The sequence below is a fragment of the Lepisosteus oculatus genome, chromosome 13, assembly GCF_040954835.1.
Source record: "Lepisosteus oculatus isolate fLepOcu1 chromosome 13, fLepOcu1.hap2, whole genome shotgun sequence".
Taxonomy (NCBI): Eukaryota; Metazoa; Chordata; class Actinopteri; order Semionotiformes; family Lepisosteidae; genus Lepisosteus; species Lepisosteus oculatus.
This window is the reverse complement of record NC_090708.1, coordinates 2,020,992-2,048,725: the sequence shown is the minus strand read 5'-3', so window position 1 is coordinate 2,048,725 and position 27,734 is coordinate 2,020,992. Positions and strand designations below refer to the sequence as shown.

General features: G+C 47.7%; 2 protein-coding genes and 1 long non-coding RNA gene across 19 annotated transcripts in view; 2 read left to right on the top strand and 1 right to left on the bottom strand.

The window, feature by feature from the left end:
- dlg1a (discs large MAGUK scaffold protein 1a) overlaps positions 1 to 10,962 on the bottom strand; it is a 170,864-nt gene extending 159,902 nt beyond the window's left edge. For 4 of the 16 annotated variants that reach the window (XM_069197367.1, XM_069197369.1, XM_069197368.1 and 1 more), the window contains exons 1-2: positions 10,172 to 10,962; positions 9,645 to 9,776 (exon numbers count right to left, since the gene is read on the bottom strand). In XM_069197367.1, the coding sequence (XP_069053468.1) occupies positions 9,645 to 9,776; positions 10,172 to 10,190 (151 nt within the window). In that variant the 5' untranslated portion in view covers positions 10,191 to 10,962. The remainder of the gene's footprint in view (positions 1 to 9,644; positions 9,777 to 10,171) is intronic. The other 12 variants (XM_069197372.1, XM_069197373.1, XM_006637411.3 and 9 more) reach the window with 6 other exon arrangements.
- cp (ceruloplasmin) overlaps positions 1 to 27,734 on the top strand; it is a 430,985-nt gene that overhangs the window by 302,401 nt on the left and 100,850 nt on the right. The window lies entirely within an intron of this gene.
- Positions 11,044 to 18,229, top strand: LOC138242154 (uncharacterized). 2 transcript variants are annotated; one of them, XR_011191402.1, is made up of 2 exons: positions 11,044 to 11,136; positions 17,717 to 18,229. It is a non-coding gene; the product is annotated as an uncharacterized lncRNA (long non-coding RNA). The 2 variants fall into 2 exon arrangements; XR_011191403.1 differs by lacking the exon at positions 11,044 to 11,136 and adding an exon at positions 11,151 to 11,464.

Here is a 27,734-nt window from a genome sequence, read left to right as displayed (position 1 = left end):
CCCGAAGTATGTCATACAGTACAGTAACACGTGCAGCCAACTGTCACATATCAAGATCACGGAATCGGTCCAATAGTGGGAAGCAGAGAGCATGTTCCCACGCAGGCGATCAAAGTAGATGTTCCGAGTCAACGTTCCACGCACACAAATGAAAACGTTTAAGCCATAGAATGTTTAATCATGAGAAAAATAAGTTACCTAAACATCCAATGACTAGATCAAACCACAAACCCAACCCAGATGCGATCACACATTGCAAAGCCAGTAGAATACACGTCTCCTCATGACCGAGTTCAATTCGGACCCAAATCAGGAGAGGTTTGGTGGCCATGTTAGTCAGTGTGATGTTTATACTCTATACTGTGTTTACCGACACCGCCAGACTAAATTCAGGCTCTTTACAGACTTAGCTACACAAACTGCTTAGCAATCAAGACCCACTGATTTTAACAGATATGTGTAAACACAGGATACATGTGCACAAACCTGAGTCTGCCCTTTACTCCGCTGGCATAAATTCAAATAATCCACTGGCATAAATTCCTGAAGTCATCACAGTCGAACCAATGAGAGCAGCTGTAATACGTCTCAAAAGCTCCCTGTGTGACATCAACAGCAATTCCCCGACAGACGCAAAGTCAAAGTGCTGCCATTAATATCATGCGGTGTCAAAGGGAACAAAAACATGCCAAGCTTCAGCATATGGCTCTTAACTCCCTCAGACCATGTCAACAGGCTGGAATGCAGTATAAGTGCTAAAGGCACAAATTTCATCGAATGGTGATATACGATGTCCTACAAACTCTCCATCCATTCAACTGTCCAGAAATCCACATATTCGATGTTTTCTTGCTAAAAACCCAATTAAACGCTCAAGGCTTATATGACTTGTATGTGTAACGGAACCTTTGCCAAAAACAGTTAGATGTACAGTATTTCTAAAGGCATCTTCTCCTTTTCCGCTTTCAACATTAAAGTTGCTGGTCAGTACATGCTTATCTTTTCTGTTTAAACTGCCACAAGCTCCCGATTCATTCCGTCCGCCCGGACTGGAGATCCTGGACGCTTCGGAAAACACCTGGCAGATTCCCAATGGTCGCCCTTGGGTTCGAGTTATCCTCCCAAACCACTGTCCTCACCCCACAGCTGGGTGAAACAATCTCTACTTGCCCATTCGGAAGCAGACATCCCAGGACTCTTGAGCTTCTTAACAGTGGGACATCACAGTCCAAACTGGAATATCTTGAGGACTTTTTTTCACAGCTTTCACTAAAGTTTGAAGTTTAGCTCAACGGACAGTTATCTAGCCCCCCCTCGGTGACATACTCTGTACAGTGTCCCGCTTCTGTGCTCAGACACCTTCCAGTGGCTCCTATCCAGGCAACCTCCATAACTTTCGATAAGCCTTCCAAGACATTGTGGAAACTGTCCAATGACGATTAAATTTGCAGAATTTTCGAAAAAAGTACGGGTTGCAAATATATACAGAGCATTTACAAATGCATATGCAATATATGTAATTATTTCCAACAGCTATGCGATTGTTTCATTCAGTACTCCTTTTCCTATAAAATCACATCAGCTTTGTACTCAGTTTATTTTTTTAGTTTGCACTATCACCTCTGTAAAAATATGAAAATACAGTGTAATACATGAGAACTGCAGAACTATTCATCTACTCCTGCGGATGTAAATTTCCCCTGATCTGCTTTATATTTTCCGCAGAAAGAAACCACGTCATACCTACACATATCCAATAAAAAGATTTATCCTTCGGCTACAGGCAGAGAGATGACAGCCTCACAGTACAATCTGGAGGTCAATTTGACCGTGATACTAGACCAGAGTAGTTTTCCCAAGGCTCGTGGAGGATGTGGCAGAACATCAGGAATCCAGGTGGCAGGAGACGCAGGGACACCCAAGGAGAAGAGAGCCCAGACTGGGCCAACTGCGACAGAGTGCTTCTGGATTCCAATTCGCACTGCAGGGCGAGCTTGGGACATGCATTCCAGTCTGCCATTACAATTTCAATGGCAGAGTTCAGAACACCAAAAGTTCACCACAGATAAAAGAGTAACCTCTCCTCTGAAAGCCATTAGATTTTTGTTTTTACAGAGACTGAGAACACTCACATCCTCTTTGATTGGCATCAATGAAAAAACTTGGATTGTGTTTTACCAAAACAAGATACAAGAAACTGTCAGTTAAAACGAATGAAAACACAACAACAACAACTGGAAACCCCTGCCCAGAGGTAGTGAGATATAAATGAAGTCAACACCACTGATGGAAAAACAAAGTTTGCTGGAAGTTCCTGTAACCAGTTTACGAAAGATTACAAAGCAGAATCTCGATCTGGAAGGTGCCCTGCATGTGCTCTTATCCTCCTTAAGAAGAGATCTGCAGATGGTACAGCACTCCACACAGCTTCACAGTGCCATTTCTCACCTTGTCACGTTCCGAAGCGCCTATAAATAGCATAAAAGGGAAAAGTGAAACAGAAATAGAAAACTGGGCGGAAGAAAACTGACCCTGGAAGGCTTTCTTCAAGACAAAGTAAACCTGCTTTCGCTCGGCATACTGTCTGCGTGAACCAGAAACAGATGTTTTAAATTCAGTCGACACGTTTTTAAACTTTTCAATCATATTTAATTCATCGTGGCCGATAGGAACACAACCCAATTCAAACTAGTCGTGGGGAAAGACCGTGACTGTGGTTGTCTATGAAAACGTTGAGCAGGGTAACGGATGACAAGCAATAAGTACCTTGTCAGACGGAGACACCGGATTACCTTTAAAATTTAGGAAATGTCACTGGGAAAAAACGTTACAGGCTGCTAACCCTGATCGCACTAGGACAAACCCAGTGCGCACTGCTATTAGACTCAATTTAACGCACCCTCGGCCAAAGCAGGCCCTTAGAGAGCTCAAGAAAGTAACAGCTCTGTGGTTAACGCAGTTCTCAACTTACTTCCATCAACACAAACCACAAAGCAATACACTGAAACCACTACAAACACATGGCATCACACAATTGTGATCCCCTTTCACAACAGAAGAGAACAGAACTTCCATTGTACACACGTCCCAAGTTGGGGGGGGGGGGGGGGGGGGAGGATTTTCACTTCCCCAAGCATGAAATTAACACTGGACTGTCACAAAAAGAGTGTTCCGTTCCACGGCCAGCAACAGTAGGTACGCCGTGTCTGTGCTCCTTATTTTGGACTCGATTTAAAGCTGACCATTCAGAACGGACACCAACAACCCACGCTACACCAATCCAAACTATATCATAAGTACCAGTCCACTTTCCACAAATTTTTGCGTCTTATACATTACAGATGATAAACTGAATATTGTAATCCCACAGGTACTGCATTAAATAGGTCTTAAGATCTCTACACAACTGTAACTGTATCCTGGCTTCTTAAAGGAAGTCACTTACTAGCTGCTTCAATATAAATTTGCCTACACAGATGCAAATTCTGATCAGGTTCACCATAAACCACAATAAAACTGACAAGTGTGAAGTAAAACATCGCTTTCGTTCACCAGACCAGGCTGATAAAAACACGTGATGGAACCTGTTATCCGCACATGTGATCGTTATCACTGAAAACGGGTGTATCGACAAACTCGCCAAAACTACAGATCTTATCTCATAATAAATGTTTTAATGAGTGTTCCCACTTCAAGTGATACCTGAAGTTGGTGTATTTTTAAAGAGAGGTTTGCAAAGAGCAATATTTAAAAACTTGTTTAAATGCAAAAGGTTGTGACAAATTTTTTGAAAAACCCAATAGTCCAGATTCTCCACATTTACCTTCATTTGTCAATTACATTTACAGCCTCTATTTTCACATCTAGGTGTAAAAGGTGCACCCCTTCAAAACAAAGCCATTAGAAAAACTTCTGAAGCGAAACAAAACTTAGAATTGAACAGAGATGACAACTTATTCAGAGCCCCGAAGTAAACAGTGGTCTTTGTCTAAGCACAACATGAATATTAAAGACAAGAAAAAAGTACTTTATACCAGAGGAAACTTGTAAATGTTTTTTGCAGCACTTGTGTTAGAGCCTATATTTTAGGAAATATGAGAAGGAAATGAGACACCATGGTTTTCAGAATTTAAACTGCAGAACTTAAAGAGACTAACATTCACCATCTAAAAGACTCAATTTAACAAAGGCAAAGCTAAACTCAAAACAGATTATCAGTTCTTGAACGTGTTTAATTAACTGGTCACTGATTGGTTATATAGCTCCCATGAGAATGCAGTGCAGCTTTCTCTTGCACTCGTACACAGAACACTGCTATAGCATCCCAGGGAAATTCCCGTGTACAATCACAAACAGCAGTAAGGAATCTTCAATTAAAATCAGTTCACCGACGACATAAAAACATACTGCCATATTTCCCCTAAACAGAAAGAAAGAGCCATATACAGATTTCATATTCCACAGACAGGTGACATATCCCTCATTACACATTAAATGCTGAAACCAACCTCTCCACACACAAATTGAAATGTCACCCTCTTAAAACAACTTTACTGAAGACGGCCAACTTTTCTTCCAAGTTTTTTTTTATTATTAAGTATCAGGGAGATTAGCTGGCTCGTGGGGTTCACACACGCCGATATTGCCAGCGCTCAGGGTTCGAACCCTTGTCTGGTCTCACTGAGGGAGAAAGTGGGGTCCCCCTTTCATCACCTGAACATGAAAAGAGGGTCTCCGCTTCCTCTCAGCCCTCTGACTAGCGCTGGTGAGGAAACAGCAGAAACACACAAACAGCAGAGATCCTTTTGTTGACCGAGCGCCACATACCTGGCTAAAAAAAAACTGCTATTTTAGTTGTAAATAGGCCTATTCATGCTGTCTGACAAAGGCCATGTTCACGGTAATGTAAAGAGCTCTCTGTTTACGTGCAAGAAACAGCAGGGGCTTTTAGACCAGGGCTATTGTGCTTTCGCCAAGTCTTAATTTAAATTTAAAAACACGTCGCGATGGTCACATAGGGGCCTGTCAAAAAGTGACCAAACAACTCAGGCACCGAGTGTCAGAGCGGACTGCGGCCAAGATGAAGACATTACACCAACTCTGGCGATACAGAGAGTACCGTCCCACCACAAGAATCACCCCACTGTTGCTCTCAGAGGATTAACACTAGTCTAGGATTAGACACTAGCGAGTACGAGAACTAGCTGTACTCAACTTAAAATTTCTGCTTGATCAGCATCACAGCTGGCAGCAGAGCTTACAGAAAGTTAAAATATAACCATGCCTTTGAACAAGATTGTGATACAGAGGTACAGTGGTTCACTCTGTGTGGATACAGCGTTCCAGAATGGACATCCGCCAGAGAAGAAGAGAAACAATACGGAGTCACAAATGAAAGATAAAAGTACCAATGCAAAAAGCATTAAAAAAGTGAAAGCAAAATGGTTTGTAGTACAACATCAAAGACAACTGGAATTCAGTGCTTTTATCCAATACAATTTAATTAATATTTTCTTTTATTTCATGAAAAGGCACCGAACCTAGCTATGACTACACAAATGGCAGAAAAGGCTAAGAGGTCTTGGGACATTTCATTGTGCACCCAACTATCATAGGCGCAACAGGACAGGCTTATACAAAGGAGATCACGTTTAAGCTAAATAACATAACTCAAAATCTGAAAAGAACGCTACCCTAAACCCATTTTAACAACGCCCAAGACTTTACAAAAGACACAGCCAAGAGCGACCAGGATGAATGTTTGCCACTTCACTCCTGTCCATTTTCCACTAATACCTTTTATCCTACTGAATTCAAAAAGCAATAAAAAAACGGAGAGGATTAAAGATTTGTTAATCATGCCGGCTGACAGATCAGGCTTTGCTTCTCTTGTAATAGTTGCTTTTGCAAGTCAGATACGGGGAAAGCTAGGACACCTTCGTGTTGTTGTTGTTCCTACTCTGCTCTGCTGTCCTGCCTGTCCATGGGTTGGCAAGGTTGAACGTTTTAATATGGATCCCTTCTGCTTATTCGAGCATTGTAACAGAGCCCGTCTGTTGTAAGAAGGAAGGAAGGCCTTTGTAAAGTAACATTTCCAGTCTCGGGTCAAAATAAAGCAAAATCTCTAACATCACTCACCGAAAACAGTGAAGACAGTAAGTTTACTTCAGGACCTTAACCTTTAGGGAAGCTGCACATGAGCCTTGTTGAAAGACAAAGACGCCACAGAGTTATAAAACAAACTCCCAGGAAGCAACGAAAGCTTTCCTAAACCGAGTGACATAACAGCAAGGCTAGAGGTGATTTAAGAAGATGATTAAACTTAAGCTGAACACTACACAAGGGAGACACCCGGAGCATAAAGACATTCCCTTTACAGGAATTAGAAAATGCCCTCTCTCAAACAAGGAAAACTAGCTCCCTCTCAGTTCTGAGGCTGTCACATACCTTTACTCGGATCAGCCAAGGGCCCAACTGTGAAAACAAAACCCTGGCCAGCCCTAAAACATGCAACTCCCAAGAACAGCACAAGCACTGCAAAAAAAAATGCTAAACCTGCAAAATAGCCCACCTGGGTCTGCTTTAAATCCGATAACATGAGGAAGGCACACCAGGTGCAGATCTGATCAATCTGACAGAACATGAAGATGTAATAATTGCAACAGCACAACTGAATCCAGCCTGCCTCCTTTTTTGCCCTTATAACCCCACACAGCTGTTCTCAAAATGGCTACATCCCCCCTCTAGCAGAACCACAGAACACAGTAAAATAAACTCAACAAATACATGTTCTCCCAAAATTCAACATTTTTCGGCTGCATACTAGCCACAGACAACCGTGTTCTGAAGTCTATCCTAAAAAAAAAAAACACTTCCCACTAATCAACATTTCCTGACCTAGAAATAAAGTGCAGTCCAGAGTTGTGATCCCCAGTCCCGGGGGGGGGGAACTCTGCTGTTGCACCCCTGGGTGAGGTGCTGCACTTCACCCAGTCCGCTTCAGGAAAGGGAAGTTTGTTCTCAACTGAAGTCACCTTTCACCTTAAAAGACGAGGTGGGAAGTCTAGTTATAATTTCTTGAAGCCAAGGAAAAACCCGTCTCGCTGGTGTGTGCAGTGGTTTTACACTTCAGTATGCTTTCACAGGTGCCCTAAAACCGCTGCAGTACTGCACGAGAGCTCTGCTGCTAGGAGGAATTTCATCTAGGAACTACAGTAACCATGACAGCAGCCCAGCAGAAACAGAGGAAGTGCCACAGTTTACACAAGGTTTAATGGAGAAAGACTTTTCCTCCTCAAACTGCTTTTAAAGCCATTTTCTAGGGTTTGTTGCTTTCCCACTGGGAAAAAAAAACAAGGAAATCACTACTCCTCAAACATTCATTGCAAATATCACATTAAACATAGAAATGGAGGAGACTTATAAACTTCTCAGCATCATGCATGGTGTAGAATCAGACAGCTGGACAGGCTCATGAAAACCAGCTGAACACTGCAAACAGAAATAAAGTGGCAGTGCATTGTTTTCCTTAAATCTGTTCCTACATTCTTCAAGACTGACAAAATATAGCTATGCATTTAAGTGAAAAGGCACGCACAAAATCTGTCTGCAAGTTACATTTTTTAATTAATTTTCTCCTCATAACGCAGCATTTTTATTAACAGTGTCTATGCATACTGGGGACAGTCCATCTATTATTAATTCAGAAGGCTAGAAAAATGTTCATGAACCGTTACGCTGGCCCTGATACAGTCTCTGTCTCCTGGAAGCAAAGAGCTATTCAGAAATTACAGTTGTAGTCTACCAGACAGGAAGCAAAGCACCCAAAAGGTCAGACAGTGAAACGTAAGCACTGGCAGAGAGCCTTTCTCAGAAGAAACTGGGCAAAGAGGGAGGCCTAGACTTTAAAGAAGCCTGAGTCTACAATGAAAGAATGAACAACTCCGGTCCAGTGCTCATGACACTCTCGCGTTGCAGTACGGCAGATGTTTGAAATACTGTCATGCCAAAAGTTTACCGTAGCATCCAGAGCCCAAGAGAACAGAACTTTTAGTGAACTTGATGCATGAATTACAGTGCCAAGATTTGATGCATTAAAAATACAATAATCAACGTTGGTTCCAGTCCTCACTTGCTGCTTCTTTAATACCTCTCTGTGCACATAAATATTAACCCCCAGCCAACACAGTACCGCACATGTGTTAAACTTAAAACCTTTTCCTTAACAGTGCTAAGAAAGGAAACTTGAGTTTTAGCGTGCACACTAGGACCCTGGATAGAGAATTAAATTCCTAACTAAATCCTTACATGACTTAAGAAAGCTGGCGAGGGCCAGTCTGAATACAGCTGAATATCTGACACCAATATTTAATTCTGTGAGCGTGGCAAAGGTTCCCTGACTGACCCAAAGAGGTGGATGAAGGCAGAACGGGAGAACACTTGTCCTTGGCCAACAGAGGCGTGACTTCACACAGCCACGAGAAATCTGCCGGGCTCTAGAAACCGCCCTGTTTTTCACTGGCTGTGTGGCAGAGAGGAAAGGAGGGCTCCTGCTGGTTAAGAACCTTGGGCCAGGAGCCCCTTCTGGTTGCTCTGTCCGTCGCTGGGAGCGTGCGTCTCCGAGGCGCGTGCAATTACAGCTGCAGGAAACGGACCGAAAGGAGTGGCGGGAGCATCAGGAAGGAAACTTAACGGCACCGTGTGAAGGCCTGCAGGACTGACTCCATCCTAGAGGAATGCCGGAACGCTGAAATATCCGAGCGGGAATCCACTGGAATCCGCTCCTGGGTTAAAACCACAGAGCCAGGCGCTGGCAGCAAACGGCACCGAGCTGGGGACAGTCACGCACGACAGTCACACAGGCTGTTCCCTACAGGCCTTCTCGGTTTAGTCTGCAGAAGTTTCTTACATTTACGACACAAAGAAAACTAGGGTGCTATGGCCTTAACCCTCAGAGCATCTACTCCAAATGTGTTCTTAAGACTACAAATGCTTAAAGCCATCTTAAGAACTTGACACGTTCTGCTGCTCATCTTGGTTTTTGGCTCCACCACCGATTTTAATTCTACTCCACAACTTGCTAGTTGAAGAAAAGAGAAGTTCCAGTATTCCCGATAGTATTTCTAGGGAACTCGGGGGCGCGATGCAGTGGAGCTGTAGGAGTGATTCACAACCACGTCCCCTCCTGCTGCCTGGGAAGTTACACCTGAGCAACACCTGGCCGCGTTGGAGGACCAGCAACAGGCTGCCCGGGGTGCAGCACACCTGCAGCCTGCAACACGGCGACCTGTCCCATCTTACGCAGGACTCACTGCTTTTAATACTGTACTGCCAGGGCAAAAAAAATAAACAAAATTCCCACGGAGCTGAGCACAGCATTGCAAACAGCAAGCCGTGCAACACCACACAAAATGACACCAAATTTTGGGAATGAACAGAGAGCAGAGGTCCCAGCCTGCAGGATCACAACAGCCCCAAGAGGGAGTCGAGTCAGCAGTCAGCTCCAACCGAAGCCTCTGTTTGCGAATCTACCGGCCGGACTCTCGCATGCAGGCCACCGTCACCGTGTTTCTGGGACCCGGGGCGCAACAGAAAGGGAAGAGGGGAGCTCATTCAGAGGAACAGAGGCGCTGGCACGGCCGTACCTATGAGGGCCTGGAAGAGGTTGCTCTGAAAGATGGTGATGACCCTCTCGATGGAGTGGCGGAGCTGGCGGTCCTCGGTCTGGCTCAGCTTCTCCCGGTACTGCTCCAGCAGCTGCAGCGCTCGCTGTGCATCTGCGCGGACACCACACTTTCCGTTAGCTCGCCGGACAACGTACGCACACAAACACACACACGGGCTGCCCCTCTAACAGGTTAAAAAAAAAAGACAACAGCCCATCGCAGCGATTTCACTTTTTCAGTCCCCCCCAGTTGCTGCCGAAACCCTCTGCAGCCCCCCAGAAGCAACCCGTGCACTCGCCTGCCCAACTCGACCCGCACAGAGATCCTGGAGCAAGTTTCAGTAAAGCAAGTTTTGTGGTGTGTGTGTGTGCGGTTTAGTTTTACATTAACACGGGCTTCTCAGCTTCCACACGCACACTGCTCTGCCCCCATGCAAACTCCATTACTCGAGAGACAGGACGCGGGGGTGTGGGGTACCTACACCCCCAGAGGGATGCGAGGCTCACCTTTCTTCCTGACTGGCATGTTCAGTTCCGGCGCTGCGGAGCGGAGCCCAGCGAAAACCCAGGAATTAAAATCTCCCAAGAAAAGCAATCCTCCGGTGCAGCCGAGCGCCCTTCCCAGGAGCAGAGTTTATCCGGGCTCGCATGAAGCCCCGGTGAGCCCTGCGCACCTCGCGTCTCGGGTTTCTGAAGAGCTCCGCGCCGGACCCGGACACGGACACGGGTGGGGGTCCCCTCGTTCAGCGCCCGGAACGGCAAACTCTGGGCAGCGGGCGAGCTGCAGGGGAGGCACACGGGAGCGTGCAATCCTGGGTCGGGGAGTTTCCTGAAACTTTGGCACCACGCGAAAAGAAGGAGAAGGGGGGGAAATCCAGCCCCCCCTGCGCAGTCGGGTCAGCCAGCCAGGAGCGGAGTTAGGCGGTGCGTACCTCCCCCAGCCCAGCACTCGCGTCCGCGGACACTCGGGGGGTTAACGCTGGGGCGGAGGACCTGCAACTCCCCTCTCCACACCCCGGCCACAAATCACACCCAAGCCCCGCTGTCTGACAGAAGCAAAGTTGAATCCGATCCTTCGCGCCGTCTCCCACTCATCCACCCCCTTCCGCCGGGTTGCTCGGCGTTTTTCTTGGGGAGTACTTGTCTGAACTCGCTCCCCCGCCTCGATCCGGCAAATCCGTTGTCAGCTCCAATACTACTACTACTACTACTTCTTCTTCTTCTTCTCTCTCTCAAACCGAACTTCTCCCCGTCTTGTTCTCTCTCTCTCTTCCTCCCCACCCTCTTTTAGTATCTCTCTCTCTCTCTCCCCCCCTTCTGTGCCCGAAATTCCAAACTTTCCTCCAAAATGGCGGCCGGCGGCTGGAAACACCGTCACGTGACCGCCCTCCCTACCCCCGCCCGGCCAATCAGGAGTGAGAGCCGGCACGGGGCTACCTTGGCACGCGGCGGGGGGGAGTAGGAGGGGAAAGGTGAGACTCGAGAGTTTCTTAAAGGCGCGACGCGAGGATGCCCTGCAGCAGACACCTGTCCGCAGCTGAGCCCCGAACAGATAGACGCGTCAAGAGCACACAGCACAAAGCGCCGCAACCCAGAACGCGGAAAGAGACGTGCACGTTATCTGGGAGGAAAAACAAAATTCCAGATCGCAAGAGCTTTTTTTTCCCCCTTTTCTGTGCGTGCTGCGTGCTTCTGTCACTTCATCTCCGTCTGTTCACCCCGGGATGGAGGCGGAGGAAATGAGTTCCTTCTGTCTCGGCCAACCCAGCCCGCCTTGAGCGCCCTGGAATGAGGGAGGGGGTGAGATTTGCGCGACGCGATCGCGAACCGGGGTTTCTCTTGAGATTAACCTACTTCTTTCGCCCTCCCGACTACAACTCCCCCCCCCCCCCGCCGCACAGAGCAACAAGGTTGTAATCTCCGTGTTTAATGAGTTCGCGGAGAGCAGCTTCCGATAATCTGCAAGGAGGAGGGCGGGCATACGCGCGCCCAGGTGAGGCCGGGCGATCGCAGGCGCCTTCGGGTGGACCTGTGCGAGGAGCGGCCAGGGCTCCGGGGGTGAATTCGGAGTGTATCTCGCTCCTCGTCGTGCGAGATCTCCCAGGTGTGCCCAGGTGTGCTGTCAGCGTGCCGAAGGAACCGGCTGCCGAGACGCTGGTTCACCTGAGTCGGTGCAGCCGGGGAGCCTCAGAGGCGGCCGCGCTTGATGCGTGCACCCCCTCCCGCTCTGGAGACCCCAGCACTGACTTTAGAGTAATTACTTCTGGGGCCCGATGTGACAAGACACATGCCCGAGCCCGGGTGAAGGTCTCCCCAATGAGAGAATCAGCCACGTTCAGCGCACTGGCCAGCTGCTTATCACAGCAGATACACAGAGCGATTTTAATACTCAGCAGTCAGGGTTTTTTTTTTTACACGAATTTCATTCATTTAAACAAAACAAGGGGTTACATCCACGCCGACAACTAAGAAAAACCACAGCGGCTCGGACTGTGGAACCTCCCTTAAAAGATTCTTCACACCCGAAGAAGGCTCCACAGGCGAAACGCTGTGTTTTCTTTCTTCTTTTTTTTTCAGCATGGAATGAACCTATGACTTGTTCCTTTACCCTTTATTGTCTTAACCTCCGTTCAAATCATTTCCACAAACGAAGCAACCGACTCCAGAGGCAGGGGCACGGTGCCGGGGAGAAACCGGACGCTGAATAAGCACATAGTGCGTCGGAGTTGACACACTTGTCAGTCAGTCAGTCAGTCACTTGCCACACCGAGCCGATTGCGCTGAATGCGAACCCCTCGGTCTGCGGGGATACGAAGTTCGGGGACGTGCGTCAAGCCGCAAGAAGAAAGGACAGAAGGTCAGGGCCTGGCCCGGTGCGGGGTGCAGTACATCATCGCCACGCAATGCACGAGGCGGGCAGAAGTTCAACTGCCCGTTAGCCAGCGGCGGCGGCGGCGGGGGGTCATCGCAGGTTCCGGAAGGGCAGCCCGGGCGCCTGCAGGAGGCGGGGGCCACCACAAGGGGGCAGGTTTTTTGTGTTGTTGTTGTTGTTGTTGTTCCTTCTGGGAGGGGGGTTGTGTTGCATCGTGTCCTCAAGGTTACCCCCCGCCCGTCCCTCCGAGTGTGGCTTCCGAGACCGCTTCAGTGAAGTGAAGAACAGCGTGCCGCCCCTGAGCTCGCCTAAACGGTGCGCCAATTAACGGCACGCTCGTACACGGTAACTCTTGATTCCCGATTAAATCTAACACCCAGGCAGCCACGAACGGAGGGGCCTCGTGCTGGCTGTAAGCGTGGGGGCTTGACCACTACAACGCTGGTGTCTCACTTTAGGAATTTGTCCTACAGTACACCACTGGGCGGTTTTTTGCTGACGATGTGTCTGTTTCCTTTGTTTTTTTTTTCTGTCCTGAGCGCGGCTGGACTGTTGTTAAAGACACTATCCCAGGTCTTTCCTACAGAACTCGTTCTCCTCCTCCCTCATCAACATTGGCCTCCTTGGATTCCGCACTTTCTTGTCCGGATGCCGGGGGGGAGGCCCTTCACAGCCGTGCTCTCAGACCTGGGGGCAGGTCGCTTCACGACGCTGTTACTTTCGGAGGGTCACGCTTTACGGGTGACCTTCCCACTCTCGGAGTTCCTCGGGCTCTGCTCCAGTGCCGAAGGGGAACAGTGTGCACCAGGCCCTGCCTGCCACCTCTCCTACAGAAGCCCACTGTGGGAGCCATGCGGGAGAGCAGGCGGTCTGTTTCTCCGCGGCTCTTCGTCTCTGCTGTCGTGACGTTGCCGTAGTACTATTCCATACGGTGCACTCCAGCGTCGTCTCAAAACGAAGAGCTAACGATTGATATCGGATATCAGAGTGGAGTGAGAGTCAGGAGGCTGGGCTCATCTTGTCTGTGCACACAGCAGACCGGTGTAAACTCTGTGCTGTAACCTGTTCATTGGCTTCAGGTGCACCAGACACAGCAGAAGTAATGGGTTACTCTGCCATTTCAATCACCTTTCAAGCTGAGCTCTTGATTTCCCAATGACCTGGATGAAAACCCCTCACTGGCCACCAGGGACCAGGACACTCCCAGGTGGCATCTTCCCTGTGGAAACCAGCCACACAGCACAGCTCCGGGAATCTGGAATTGGCAGGGAGTCCACAGGGAGCGTTTTGATCTGCAGAAATATCGTTCTTCCTTTCTGTGTAGGAGCGGCCTGATTAATTCAAGCTCGACAAGAAGCGTTCATCATTTTCAAATGTGCTCCTCGCTGAGGACGGAGAGACGTCTGGGGGAGGAAGAGGCACCTTTCTCTTACCCTGGTGATAAGCCTGCCTTTTTGTTTTTCAGTACGTTTCTGCTTTGTTCATTTCTGTTTTCCCCGAGTTTTAACTGACATTTAAAAAAACAACAACTCAGATTTGCTCATGAATACCAGAACCGAATGAACAGAAATTGACTACACAGACATTACTAGCCTTCCTTGAGAGTAAAGACTCCAATTAATCTAGAATCTGGCATGAGTCCTCGGTGTTTTAAGCAGTTCACGGCTCACGTTCCTGCAATGAGTGAATTAAAAACAGTAGACAAACTGCCAAATTATTGCATCAGTCTTTCTGTTTATTCTGTACAGAGATGCATTTTCGATACAATTAATTAGCAAAACATTTTTAAACAGAAATAAGAGGACCACGCTCGAAGCAGAGGAGATACTGAAACACTCTCTATATTTCAAACAACTGCAGGATAAATCTATTCCAATCAGCCCACTCTTGCCAACAGCCAGATGTGAGACATCTGTCCTGAAGCACTATCGTCCTCTACAGACGATACAGCCTCTAATGAAAAATGCCAAACTATCAGACTCCCAGTGGTCTAATTGTACCCATAATTAACTCAATAATTTAAAAAACCCGTCAGTTGTTTTTTGTCCTTGATATTAAGGTGTGACCGATAACTGAAATCTCCCGTTTGCCAGTCCCTGAGGGGCTGCAGGTAAGTACAAGAAAAGATCAACCAGTAGAGGCTGACATTCGGTCAATGAATTTGAAAGGCAATGAACTTTGAAATGTTTCGGAGAAGCTCCTGGCAGATCGGTGGGACTAAACGAAACCGACACACCGTGGGGAGGGTTGTGATCTGCTGGGTCTGCTTCACAAGATGAACCCTAACGGTCTGTGCTGTCATTTTGAAACAAACCTCCAACCCTTCCTCCTCCAGATGGGCAAACTCTCTTTCACGTCTGTGTTCTCACAGTGTACCCTGAGCTCCCGGCGGTCGTGGTGCAGGGATGGGGCTCCTATGGGGCTCCTATGGGGCTCCTCGGGGGACCGCTACAGGTGTGTCCATCCACAGCAGAGCTGGTTCTGCGTCAGGGCACCAGCAGCAGCTGAGGGCTGGAGCTTTCACTACAGCAGTACGGATTTCCTTCGAACCTCAAGTCAAGCCCGGGAGCTTCCTGACAGCTGATGTACTGTAATGACAGTGCAGCTGAGGGCTTATGGCATTGTACTGGCCCAGATGGTCCCAGACAAATCCAGCCTTGCTTCATATTATAAGTGTGTTTATGCAAACCCCAAGAGTTTTAGTGCCAAGTGCCCAGACCTTTTCCTTCAGTTTGTCTGAGCCGGCGGAGGACAGCCCTCACCTTGCAGGTGTGCTGTTTTTAAACAGGAAGAAGGGAAGGGATTCTCCAGAAAGCAGGGTGACTCATCAGTGTTGGCTGTTCGGTTTCGGAACGCACGGAGGCGCGAAGGAATCACGGGTCCCAGATTCCCCCTGCACTCCTTCCATGTCGCACTTCCAGTGGATTTCAGTCACTCGGGACAGGAGGTTCGGCACCACAGCTCTGAAGACTCTTCAAAGACCTGCGGGCGCGCAGCAGCGATAGCCATGAGGGAGACATTGGTGATGAAGGACAGGAAGAAGGATGACGCCAACAGCAGCCCAGCTGCAGACCGGACGCCGTGAGTGAGATAAGGAAGCTATTGTCTGATCTCTCAGAGGCACCTTTAACAGTCCCAGCAGCCCGTGTGAATGTGCTGCCTGGAGCATGCCCTGTCTCGTCTCAGATAAGGTGGGAGGGGTGCAGTCTCCACCTGGGAGGCTTTGTCCTTTCATTTCTAATAGTGCTGCCCCAACACCCAGCGAGCACACACCCTTTCTCCAGAGTGCTAGAGAGGACTGATCTCATGTGGAGCTGCTTTGTTTTAGGACTCAGAGCTCTTTGAAGGATATTTCCAGTATCTCTACAGAGCTCTTACTTGCTCCCTTTAACTGGACCTGCTGCTCTCTTGCGGGAGCTACAAGCAGCAATCAGTCTTTTGGGTTGTCCATGTTGAATGCTGTCTCCCACATTCGGCGCATCACTTCGTACCTTCCAAGAGCAAACCTGTGGATATTCATCCCACATTTCCTCTTACTTTATCTTTCATTTCTCACGTCTTATCAGATGTGGGTATGACAGAAACCTGACTTTTACAAAATGAGCGTGACCAGTCCTCTTCGGTCAATAAAACACCAGGGCTGTCTGGGATTGACTCCTGTGATACTGAGACCACTGTCCTGCTCAAGTATCTGCATCCACCCAACCTCACACGACGTGCACGGCCAGGCTTTAGAAGACAATGGTGTGTTTGTGTCTCCTCTGCTTTGTGCTTGGCATTGTGTCACAGGTGCATTATCTCCACAGTGAAGGCTGGCGGTTTGTCTCAATGGCAGCTCTCTCCATTACTGAAGAGAAAGGATGTTTCTTTTTTATTTAAGCTTCCTAAAGGCTGTGCAATAGGCTGTGCGCAAACAGCCACAGCGATCCTGGCATGCTCGCCTGGGCGGAGCGGCTTTGTCGCTGGCAGCACGTGCTCGTTCTTGTCTGTTTCTTCTGTCGCAGTGGCCGTGAGAAACTCAGAAAGCTGCTCGGTTTCGCCTCGCAATGCAAGGCGCCAGTTGAAGCAGGTGCTGCGGTTTCCTTACGCAACAGTCCGGAGGCCTTGTGACAACAGAAACATGACATGGAAAACAAACCAAATATTTCCTTGTCCCTTCATTCAGCGGGGGTGAAGACCGCAGGACTGGTTTCTGAGCTGACAATGATCCAGACTGTTTTATCAAATGGAATTATAATGCAGCTCACATCATCTGTATAAAGAAACAAGCCCTTTGATCTTGGAACAGAATGCTGCTCTTCCAGAAGAAAGGAGTTCCCAGGAATAGACGATCAAGTTTTTGTGAACAGTTCCTAACACTGAGCTCTGCTCCTTGACGTCCCCTTTATTGTTTTATGCTCTTTGTTATAGATTAGTCCACTTTAGGCTGTTGCTGTTTTGTCTAGGGCTGTTTGCAAGAGGTCTGGTGTTCTTGTGATACTCGCAATATATCGTGGTTTAGAATAGAACTAATTGAAAAGAGGAAGCTATTAATACTAAAGCTATCTATGGCGTAGATCATGACTGTGCCAGAAAGATTCATATGCATTATGATGGATGATCATAAATTGTACGCCTCATCAATGGTGCAGTTGTGAACAGACTGGTGTGAAATGTGTTCTGTTTTCAAAGGCACACTGTCAGTTTGCTTTGAGCTCAAAAGATGTTATGAGCATCTTATGATCCACACTCAAAGTTGCATTTTACAAGCGTAAAAGTATTCTTGCTCTGGGCAACACTAAAACAAAAGCAGAACAACTCCCATGAAAAATTTTCCGTTCAGTTTCATGGCTTTGCCAGTCTATTGGAGAGATTTTACCAATGAAAAAAGAAAAACCTTAAAGATGTTTTTCCTGGCAACAATACTTTTATGGCTGATATTCTGTTTAGGGGTGCTCTTAAATTTGTGTCGGTTTCTACTGTCTTCAAAGCTGGTCACTACTGGCGCAGCAGACCTCCAGGCAAAAACCAGTTCGTGCTATAAATGGTGCTGGACCAGCTGCAGAGGCCGGTTCTTCTCCACCCAGACCAGAACGTCCATACCAGTGCTTCAGCAGGGTGACTGGGCACACTGTGCTGTAGTAGAAGTGACTTATTTGCCATTGAAGATCCATTTATGCATTTCTTACTCTTTTAAACAGTGTCGTAGGATCTCCGGTCTCCTTCATTCCCAGTCAGTGCTCCCCGTATTCTGACTGGCTGCCCGGGGTCGCCCCTCTCCAAACCCTCCTCTTCTCCTGCTCCTCTAAAACAGACCAGTCTTTTTATGATGCAGTCATTACTACAGCAAGGCTCATATACACACTACAGAGGGATGGGACGGGCTTCCCCCTGACCTGCCTGAGGAAACAGCCTCTTCGTCCTGCGCCTTGGCAGAAACCCATCTCCAGTGGAGAAACCGGGCATGACAGGCGGGCAGAGGAGAGATCCTGACTGAAACACGGCTCTTCTTGACCAATTGAATCCGTCTCCCAAGATGAGGAGCCAAACTCCTGTGTTTAGCTGGTCTAAAAAAAAAAACCCAAACCACAGTGAAAAAAAAAGTGCATTTAACAATTAGTGTGCGCAGAATGGTCGTGACTGCTGCACAATTGGGACGTCTCTATTATTTTAATGAGAATTTACAATCTGCAATAAAGCATCAATCTATTAAACTGTTTTGGCCTTTACCTTTTAAAAGCAGCACTGTGTTCATTTTTATGAGGTTGAAATGGCCTGTATTCTGTGGAGTGTGAGTTGTGCTATGAGCAGGTAGGTCACCACCAGTTTATTCCGGGATAGTGACAGCTTGGCACCTTCCAAAGAAATTCCTACGAACAGTTTGTTTCTCCCTGTGTCTATGAAAGAGGAAGTCAGTAAGAAGGATGTTGTGCCATGCTGTGTGTGGTCTGGGAGGGCCCTCAGCTCAATGTAAGCAGGTTCTCCAGTTTAACAACTGATCAGGTCTGACTGGATTTCAGCAGGCTGCAGCCTTATAAGGGTTTAAAGAGGCATTAAGTCTTCATTGCACTGAATTTGACCTTTGTTTGAATCTGAGAGATCACCTCTTTATTCTAGAGCCTTTCTTCTTAGTTGTTAGTTGTTACGCAGCAGAGGTTGGCAATATTTAACTAAAATGTTAAAGCTCATGTTTTTCTTCTAAGTCACCGGTTCTGGTCAGAGTGCACCAATCGCTCACTTACCAGCAGGCAATGTGGAAGAGCAGGTCATTCAGAGTCAGCTGCCGGGGGTAAATGAACATTTATCGTCAAAATCCCTCTGGACGTCCTTGGTCCCCAATGGAGAATAAAAGTCCACTGATTCCCGAGTTCGTAGGAGTGAATGCAGAAACAAAGGCATTCGACAGGCTCCTACTGGAACAAAAACAAGGCCATTTTGTCTGAACACAGTCGAGCATTTTTAACATAATTTTGCCATTGTTAAAGGGCACGGGTCTGGGCACTGATAACGACAGAGAGGGCGTTGTATTAAAGGAGACTCGAATCAATCTCGTACCATCGCCACAGCAGGCTCAAAGAGCCAGAGACAATTAATTCCGCCAGCTGTGGACAGCGAGCGCTTGTTTTACAAAGCAGCCACCACAACAACAGTACCATCTACAGCATAGATGTGTGTGCTCTGTGATTTATTACATCTGTACAAGATTATATTTGTGCTGAGTACGTTTTGGTTTTTCTACGCCCTTAATTAAAAAACACAAAGGTTGTGTGTTTGTAGGAAGGCTTCCTTGCCCTGCTCTGGACTATGGAAAGGAGGAGAACAAGTTGCCTGGGACACTGACTTCTGACTCCCAAGCTGGGCTGAGCTCGGGTCTAGTGTGGACATCCCACAGACAACTCGCTGCTGAAATTAAAATTCCTGGTCAGTACCTGGGTGTGAGACCTTCTGGGAAAGCTAAGGTTGCTGCTGGAGGAGGTGTTAGTGGGGCCCGTAGGGGGCGCTCACCTTGCGGTCTGTGTGGGATCCTAATGCCTCATATAGTGATGGGGACACTAGACTGTAAAAAGGCGCTGTCCTTTGGATGAGACGTAAAACCAAGGGCCTGACTCATTAAGATCTCAGGGAGTTTCTCTAAAGGAGTAGGGGTGTTATCCCAGCGTCCTGGCCAAATTCCCCCCTGGCCTTTACCAGTCATGGCCTCCTAATAACCCCCCATCTCTGAACTGGCTTCATCACTCTGCTCTCCTCCACACTGAGAGCTGGTGTGTGAGGGGCATACTGGCGCACTATGGCTGCACACTGGTGGTGGAGGGGAGTCCCCATTACCTGTAAAGCGCTATGTAACTGTCAGGCATTATTATTATTATTATTATTATTATTATTATTATTATTATTATTATTATTATTATTATTATTATTATTATTATTATTATTAAAAGAGCAAGACAGCAGCATACTTCACAGTATGGTCAATGTGATATCACCCTGTCTCTTTCATTGAGTGAATTCACTACAGCATTGTGGTGATATAACTGATAATTAAGAATGGTTTAACAAACTGTATTTATTACATTTCATGAATTAGTGACTAATCTCCTGACCTCCTAAATGACCAAGCCAGCTGGTGATTATGGCAGTGTTCGTGCCTGAGTGTTTAAACCCTTGTCCACAGCAGATAAAGGGGCCTGGCCTTCTGTTAATACCTCGTAAGGAAAGAGAGTATCCTCCAGGCATTCTCATCTGATAGAGACTCTGTTTTATTTCACCCCAGTGCGGTCTGTGTTGCAAGGGTGACGTTCACTTTAAAGCTGTAATCTCGCCTCACATCCGCAGACGGTTGGAGCCCTCTCCAGAAGAGATGAGAATCCATTTTCCTGTCTCCCCTCCTAGGATGTTCCAGCCGCCCTCATCATTTAATCTGATCAGGAGGTTCCTCCGATGCAAAATGAAATTACATGTGTGGATTATTGCACAGAGCACAGTGGCAATCTATAAGAGACAAGACTGACAAATTGCAGCTCGCGGTGGGAGAACAGCGCTCCAAACTGCACAGGGATAACATTTGGGATCAATTTAGACTGCCAACAGGAAATAGCAGGATATAATAACCACTGGTGTTCTGTTATGTAGGAATGTTCGAGCTTCCAGCCTGACCTCGTCTCTGCCATCTGGACGGAGGGAAATCTCTGGCAGATGAGCTATCTGACAAACCAGCCTCCACAGAGGACCAGAGACCAGCCAGGGGTTCCCTTCAGGAATCTGTGCAGTGTGCAGTGCACACCAGCCTGACGGGGGTGTTCGGTGCCCTCTGTTGTGTGCAGTGCACACCAGCACATGAGGTGTTACAGTATGTTGCAATTGTAGAAATCATAGCAGGACCTCATTTGGAATGCTGTGAACAGTTTTGTTTACCATGCTCCTAAAAAGATATTGCAGCTCTGGAATCAGTGCACTGACAGGCTGAAGTTTTGATCAGAAACAACAAGCAAGACTTGAATTGAGCCAAGTATTCAAAACCATCAAAGACACTGATAAAGGCATCCCAGTGGATTGCTTCAAGATCAACAGTGATGCACAAAACAGAGCTCGCTAGTGGAAACTGCCAAGAGCACATCTAAAACTGAGCACAGGGGGCAGATCTTTACACAAAGGAGAATGAAAGCAAACAAAGTCTGAGAGGAAGACGTTCAGCCCATTTGTTTTTTAGTAGCTAATTGATCCAAGTATCTCATCCAGCCTTTTCTGTTCTAGAATCAGAAGTATGAACTTTGACAACACAGCTTTTAGATTTCTGTGTTGCTCTTATTCAAAAAGATTAGAAGAACTTCAAGACTGGGCAAACACTTGTTAGATGACATCTAATGCAGACGTCTGCAGAGTATCACATGCAGGTAGCAATAGCATAAGACAGATAGATACTTTATTGATCCCGTGAGGGAAATTGCAGTGCAACAGCAGCTTAGTACAGTCAACACAGCACAGTGTAACAAAATAATACAACAATACAACAATAATAATACAATACATACAGTACAATACCGTCAGTACAGTCAGGGAGAACTGCACTAAAAAAAAGTTGCTCACAGTACAGAATATACAAAAAACAGAACGGTACACAAAAAGTTGTATTGCACATTATAAATACAAAAAAAACAATAAACATCAGACAAAAGGGTGGTAGTGAGTCACTGATCCATTCAGGCTACACAAACAGAATTAATTAACTTTTCATATACAGCACTATCATTGCAAAGTCTTATATATCTGAACAAATTACATTCCAGTTAGAAATGTGTTACAACTCCTAGTACCGCACAAAATGCTCTAATCTCCATTGCAGCAGCACTAATCATGAGTAGAAGAAATGTGCATTCCTTGTTATTATCATTTACACAGGTAGACAAAGTGTAGTGGGCAGAAAAGCGCTTGGACCTTCCTGATGGACTTAAATGTTTGTGCTCTGCATCAGATATCTCATTTGATCTCATCAATATCTCCTAGCTCTCATTTGGAATCCCCATTCTGTAATGATCAAGAAGGCTCATGAAATTAACTCCATCACAGCTGCAAATGTGCTCCTTTGATGTGGCTTTTCTGCAGTTTGGCAGCTGCATCACTCTAGGGTATTCAAGATTCTTGTACAGCCTTTAAAGGCTGTTATCTGGAGATTCTACTTTCTATTATACCGTTATTCTATTAACTTGATTCTCGGAGGTGCAATCTCTACGTTATTATCTACATCACTGAGTACCTCCTGGTCACCATCAGGAGGCTCTGCCTATGCAGCAGCCCTGAAGCCACGTGTTCTGGGTGGCACAGGAAGTACAGGGGTGCTGTGCGAATCCCACTGGCAATCTCTCAGGCATCTCAAAGATCCAGGCCTAATCCCCACCTCACCTCCTGCCACTGTCCCGCAAGCAGATTTTCTGGCTCTTCAGCACAGATTCCAAGGAGCAGGGCTGCACATACTGTACCACTTCATTTTTTAGGCATCACTGATGGGATTCCAGAGGAATGACAGACTAGTTTCTGGTAACCCCCGAAGAACCAGGAGCTCACTGTGAGAAGCAAAATTGTCAGCCCACAAGTTTCTGCTCAAAAAGCCTTGTTATCCTGTTCCGGGGGAATCTGAGAGCCTTGCTCTTGCCACATGATTTTCAGAGTGCCGATCTGAAGGTTTGAAAAAGGCGTTTCAAGAGTAGCCATAAGCACACAAACTAGAATGATTTTGTTTTCCACATACATCGCAGTTAAGAACCTTTTGGTGTTTAAAGCGAAAAAAGGGAAACAACTTTAACTTTTCCTTTTTGCCTCGTTTAGAAGAGGTGTTTTACCTACTGTATCTTTAAAACTCTCAGGAGGGACAACATCTCTGCCTATACATGTGTTTTGTTGTTGTGCGGGAGCAGGAGTAGGCATGAGGGAGGTTTTCTAGACATGAAATTGTGAGGCTGCACTGCTGTGTCACAGGGAGAATTCTGACCAGCCCTGCCACCTTGTTTTGCAAGGGGGGTGAGGAAGCGACAGACTGCTACCACAGTAAGAGACTTAGCTGGTACGGTTCCCGCAAATAGGATTTGCAGTGCTGTCGCCCAGCTTACATCACACTGCCTTTCCACAGGGCGGGCTGTCAGCTGGTGGTGACAGGTGTGTGGTGAGATGACTGGCCGGTCAAGGGGGTCCAGCTGCTTTCAAACCTAACAGAGAAGCTCAAGGTCAATCGCTGACCCCCAAGCTGATGACCAGATGACAATTCCAGGAGCTGTTTTTTGCATCAGTATCACTGGGAGCAATGGGCCGATCCCCTCGCCGTCCAGGAAGGGGGATTCTGACATATTCTCAACGAAACTGGAAAACAACTGTGCAATAAAACGAATATAAATATGGTTTCAAAATAAATGAAACGAACTTGAATTGAATGGGACGATTGTGAAAGAACATGTCTAATAACACTCACTCAATTCCCTGCACTATAGAGAGCCTGTCGTCAAGGAGCACAGTGACCTTGGTGTCCCAGTATTTATGGGTCTTGCTCATTATTCTTGGTTTCAGGTCTGGGCACAAAGACTTGCTTTTGTAAACTTGATGTCTTTAATCAGGCCCAGGTGAAGCCCTGACTTGAAGACTGCTGTCCATAAGCAGTTCACAAGCACCCTGAGCCGTCTTGAGCCAATCTGACGTGAAGAATGGGCAACAACTGCATCGAGCCGCTGGGCAGAGTCGGATGTGTATGACCTGCCAGTGTCATGCCACCCAAGGCAGACCTTTCGTCTGATCAAGTGAAGACTGCAGCTTATTCATCTGATCAGAAACACCCCCAACTACCTAACGCCTCAAGAGACAAATCCATTCTTTTGTGGTTTGCAGTCTTGCAGGCTCTCACCAGCACCGTTACGGTAACATATGACAGCATCACGGCGGCTGAGAAACACGAGTGGAATTTGCTTCTGCACAGAGCCATTTTCGTTTCTTCCAGAAAATCTTTTCCTTTTCAATGTTGCAAGGCACCACGGTGCAGGCCACACTTTATTACACAGAGGGTTTTATATTTTTTATGCTTGCATCTACAAAATTTAAAAAAAGACAGCTTATCTCTTGATAATACTAGGGGAAAAGACGCCAAAATCCTAAATCACTTCTGGGGATTTGGTTGCTGGGCTCTGATTAGAACATATACTGCACTTTCTGACCAGTGGCAAATAGAACTCCAAGACAGACAGTCGCCTGAGCACGCAGACTTTAATTTCCAATCTAATCTGCGTTGTTGAGCGCAGAGGAAGATGAAATTGTGCGGGGGATCTGAATAAGAAGGGATTCATATTCCAGAACACATGCACACAATGAAACACGACGCAATATTTACCTGGCATGCCCTGCTGGTTTACTGGAAAAACCAATAACTACCCCAGAAATACATTTTTTATCTAGTCCTGCTGTGAAAGGTAAAAATGTAAGCTCTAATTGCTATGGTCTGCTTGAATTCCTACAGCGTGCGCTGATCCACTGCTCAGGTTTAGTGACTTTTTGCTGCCTGATCCGTAAATTATTTTTTCTATTGCTCAAGTGTGCTATGTGCCCCAGCAGAGCTGTACAGAATCTATCCGAATTTTTCTTCTCTGTGGGTTCTCTGTCCCGCGATGCTGCAGCACCAGCTTTCACACTTAAGATCTGGTTGTGCCCCTCCGCCCCCGACACTTACCACCACTGTCCTGCACTTTTACTCTGGAGGCGGGAAAGCTGCCTGCAAAGTGGGAAAACGCCCCTGTCCTTCCCCCGGTGGGGGCAGAGCAGGAGCTGGGCCTGTCGCCCGTCAGTGAGCAGGATGACAGGCCTGGGGTCTGGGGGCGGGGGTTGACACAATAACATTTACAGACTTTCAGGCCACTTGGCAGCTCAGGTTCAGGCTGTTACAAAAGCGCTTTATATTGTACCGAGCTCCTCCGAGGACAGCCAGCTCCGTGGTATCGTGTTGTACAACAACAAAAAACAAGGCCCCCCAGCCCCCAGCTCCTTCCTGCTCGATCCCTTCTCTGGGGGGGTCTTGTGAAACGTTTCATCTTCCTGAGGTTTCTCGGGGCTTGACCAGTTTACAACCCGTCCGCGTGTTGCGTTATGTCCAGCAGGAACGCCTGGACCAGGAGAGAGGGCCTCTCCTTGAGGGTGTCCTGGGGTGTTTTCCTGCCTGTTCTGTGTGGGAAAGGGGGATGCTGCAGGACGGGGGGAGCCGCACGGCCGGCGATGAGTGCAGACCCTGAACGTGATTCCTGGTGATCCGCGGATGCAGCTCTACTCATTCCCGCTGGGAGACGCTCGTGTCTACAGCTCCCTCTTTCGCCCCTGTTAGTGTGAAAAATATTTTGCTAATTCGACGTCTCTCATGCTGGGATTCAGTCCCCTAGGTGCCTGGCCTATTTCTTTCCTCCCTCTGTGCCCCCCTGCGGAAAATGAACAGAACTGCCAGAGCTTTACTCACCACACTGTTTCTAGTGGCACGTGCTGCTGTCGGTGTGTGATTTGCTTTATTTCCTGTTCCACTGCGCTCATCAGCAATTCCAGACATCTCTGTCAATGTATGCTCTTGTGACATCTGGAAATAGAAGCCGTCAGGGATGGGCTGGGACATGACACATACAGTACAGCAAGAACATAAAAAAGACTACAAAGGAGGGTGTCACGGACGTCCAGAGGGACTAACCGTGGGGAGCAGGAGAGCAGAAAAAGACCCATATGCGTAGCGGCGAGACGGGAAAAAGGCCCGGGCTCATTAGTGCGAAGAGTTCAGGAATGCCGTATAGAAACCTGTGCCCTCAGGGAGCGGACGTGGGGCGCCCTGGTGTTAGGCGGGTCTCAGGACATCCGAACGTCAATGCTGAGCGAGGACAGAGAGCAAGACCCGGAAATATATAGCCCAAGGGAAAGAGAGGGACCGGAAGGACAGCAGACCGGAAACTAGGGACAGGACAGAGAAGGAGCGCCCTCTGGCTGCAGAGGGCGTGACAGAAAGGAGCTGTTCATCCATCTAGCACATTGGGTTGTTAGCAATGCATTAACCCAGGGATCTTATCCATCCTTTCCTTGAAAGAAGTCAGAGTATCGGCTTCGACCACATGGCTGGGCAGCAGGTTCCAGACTCCCACAACTCTTTGGGTAAAGAAGTGCCTCCTGTTCTCGGTTTTAAGTACACTTCCGCGTAGTTTCTATGTGTGTCCTCTGACTAGAGTTTCGCTGTTCACTCTGAAGAAGTCTGCTGGGTGACTGTGTCTCTGACTCTCTGACTCTGACGTTTGGTGCAGGGAGCCTGGGACAGGATATGGGCCACTACATTATCACAGCTGGTGGCTTCAACTGGACATGCCAGGAGAGACGCCCAGGTTGTTGTGAACGTTGTCAGGAGCAAAGGGACTTGCCTGGGGAGCCTGCAGGTGGAGATCTATAGTCCAGACATCATCAATCTATAGGTTGAGATCTATAGTTCGGACATCATCAATCTATCAGCCGAGATTGATAGACCAGACATCACCAATGGATGCCTGAGCTGTGTCATTAGCTGACAGTGAGCAGGATTCCTTCGGCCATCCACGCGCAGCTTGTGTTGTGCGAGAATCCCTCACAGAGGCAGGCTCTGGACTCGTCCGGGCTTGCAGTGGCATCAGTAAGATACACATGAACCCTCAGAGCATGCAGAATATCACGTCTGGTGACTTGACAGGACCGCACAGTCCCAGTTGCCACCACAAAGGTACAGTGGGTCACACAGGTGAGCGGAGCTGATCAACCAGTTGGAGACTCCATACCGCTTGGTGGGTATAAAGAGCCGTATGAACAGCTATTCCACATTAAAGAAGAAAACTTCTCTTTTGATGTCCCTGACATCAAAACGTCCGGATCTCGATGTAAATGCTATTACACACGTGTGTGAGGTTTATCCTTGGCCATTCCCCGAAAAAGTGACCCAGTATACTGCATCCTAGGACTTCCTTATGAACTTCCTTATGTGCTACGGCTGCCCCCGCTGGGGGTGGGGGCACACGGCGTCACTTCTATAACTCATACCTTTCTTGGCTTGTATGATCTCCGGTGCACTCTCGCCACAGACTTGGTTGTGAATCAGAGCACATTTACTTGGCCATATGTCTCGAGGTCTGTGCTCTGGTTCACAACACCTGCTCCACAACCAGAGGGGCTGAGAAAGCAGAGCTGCAGAATGGAAAGTGCAGATACTGATGATTCATCACTGCCAGTGCGCCGCAGAACGGGGGCCCATATGGAGGAAAAAGGTTAAAGCAATTAGATCAAATGTTCTGATCCCTCAAGCTCAATTTGCCTTTTCAGGAGAAGTGTCTCTGGGAAAGACCCCCTCCTGAGCAGGTCTGCCCGCTGGTCTGGCGATCCCACCCCTCTTTTCACGAGGGGGAGAGGCGGCAGACAGAGAAAGATCCCGGGAAAGACATCATGATCCGAGCAGACGGACCCCTCTCCTTCACGGCACGTGACGTCGGGGGCTCTGCACTGCTCTGCCCGGCCACACCGGTGGTCCCGGAAGTGAAATGCTGAGCGGACTTTAAGAGAAGGCGTGGCGCAACGCGACTTGACATTCGCTCTGAGACAATGTTCCAAGATGCTCTGATGGCAAGAGGATGCCCCTCCGGCGGCAGCTCCCGCTGGGAAGCACCAGACCTCCAGCTGGCTGTGGAGGTGCGGGTCCGCTCAGGGTCACCT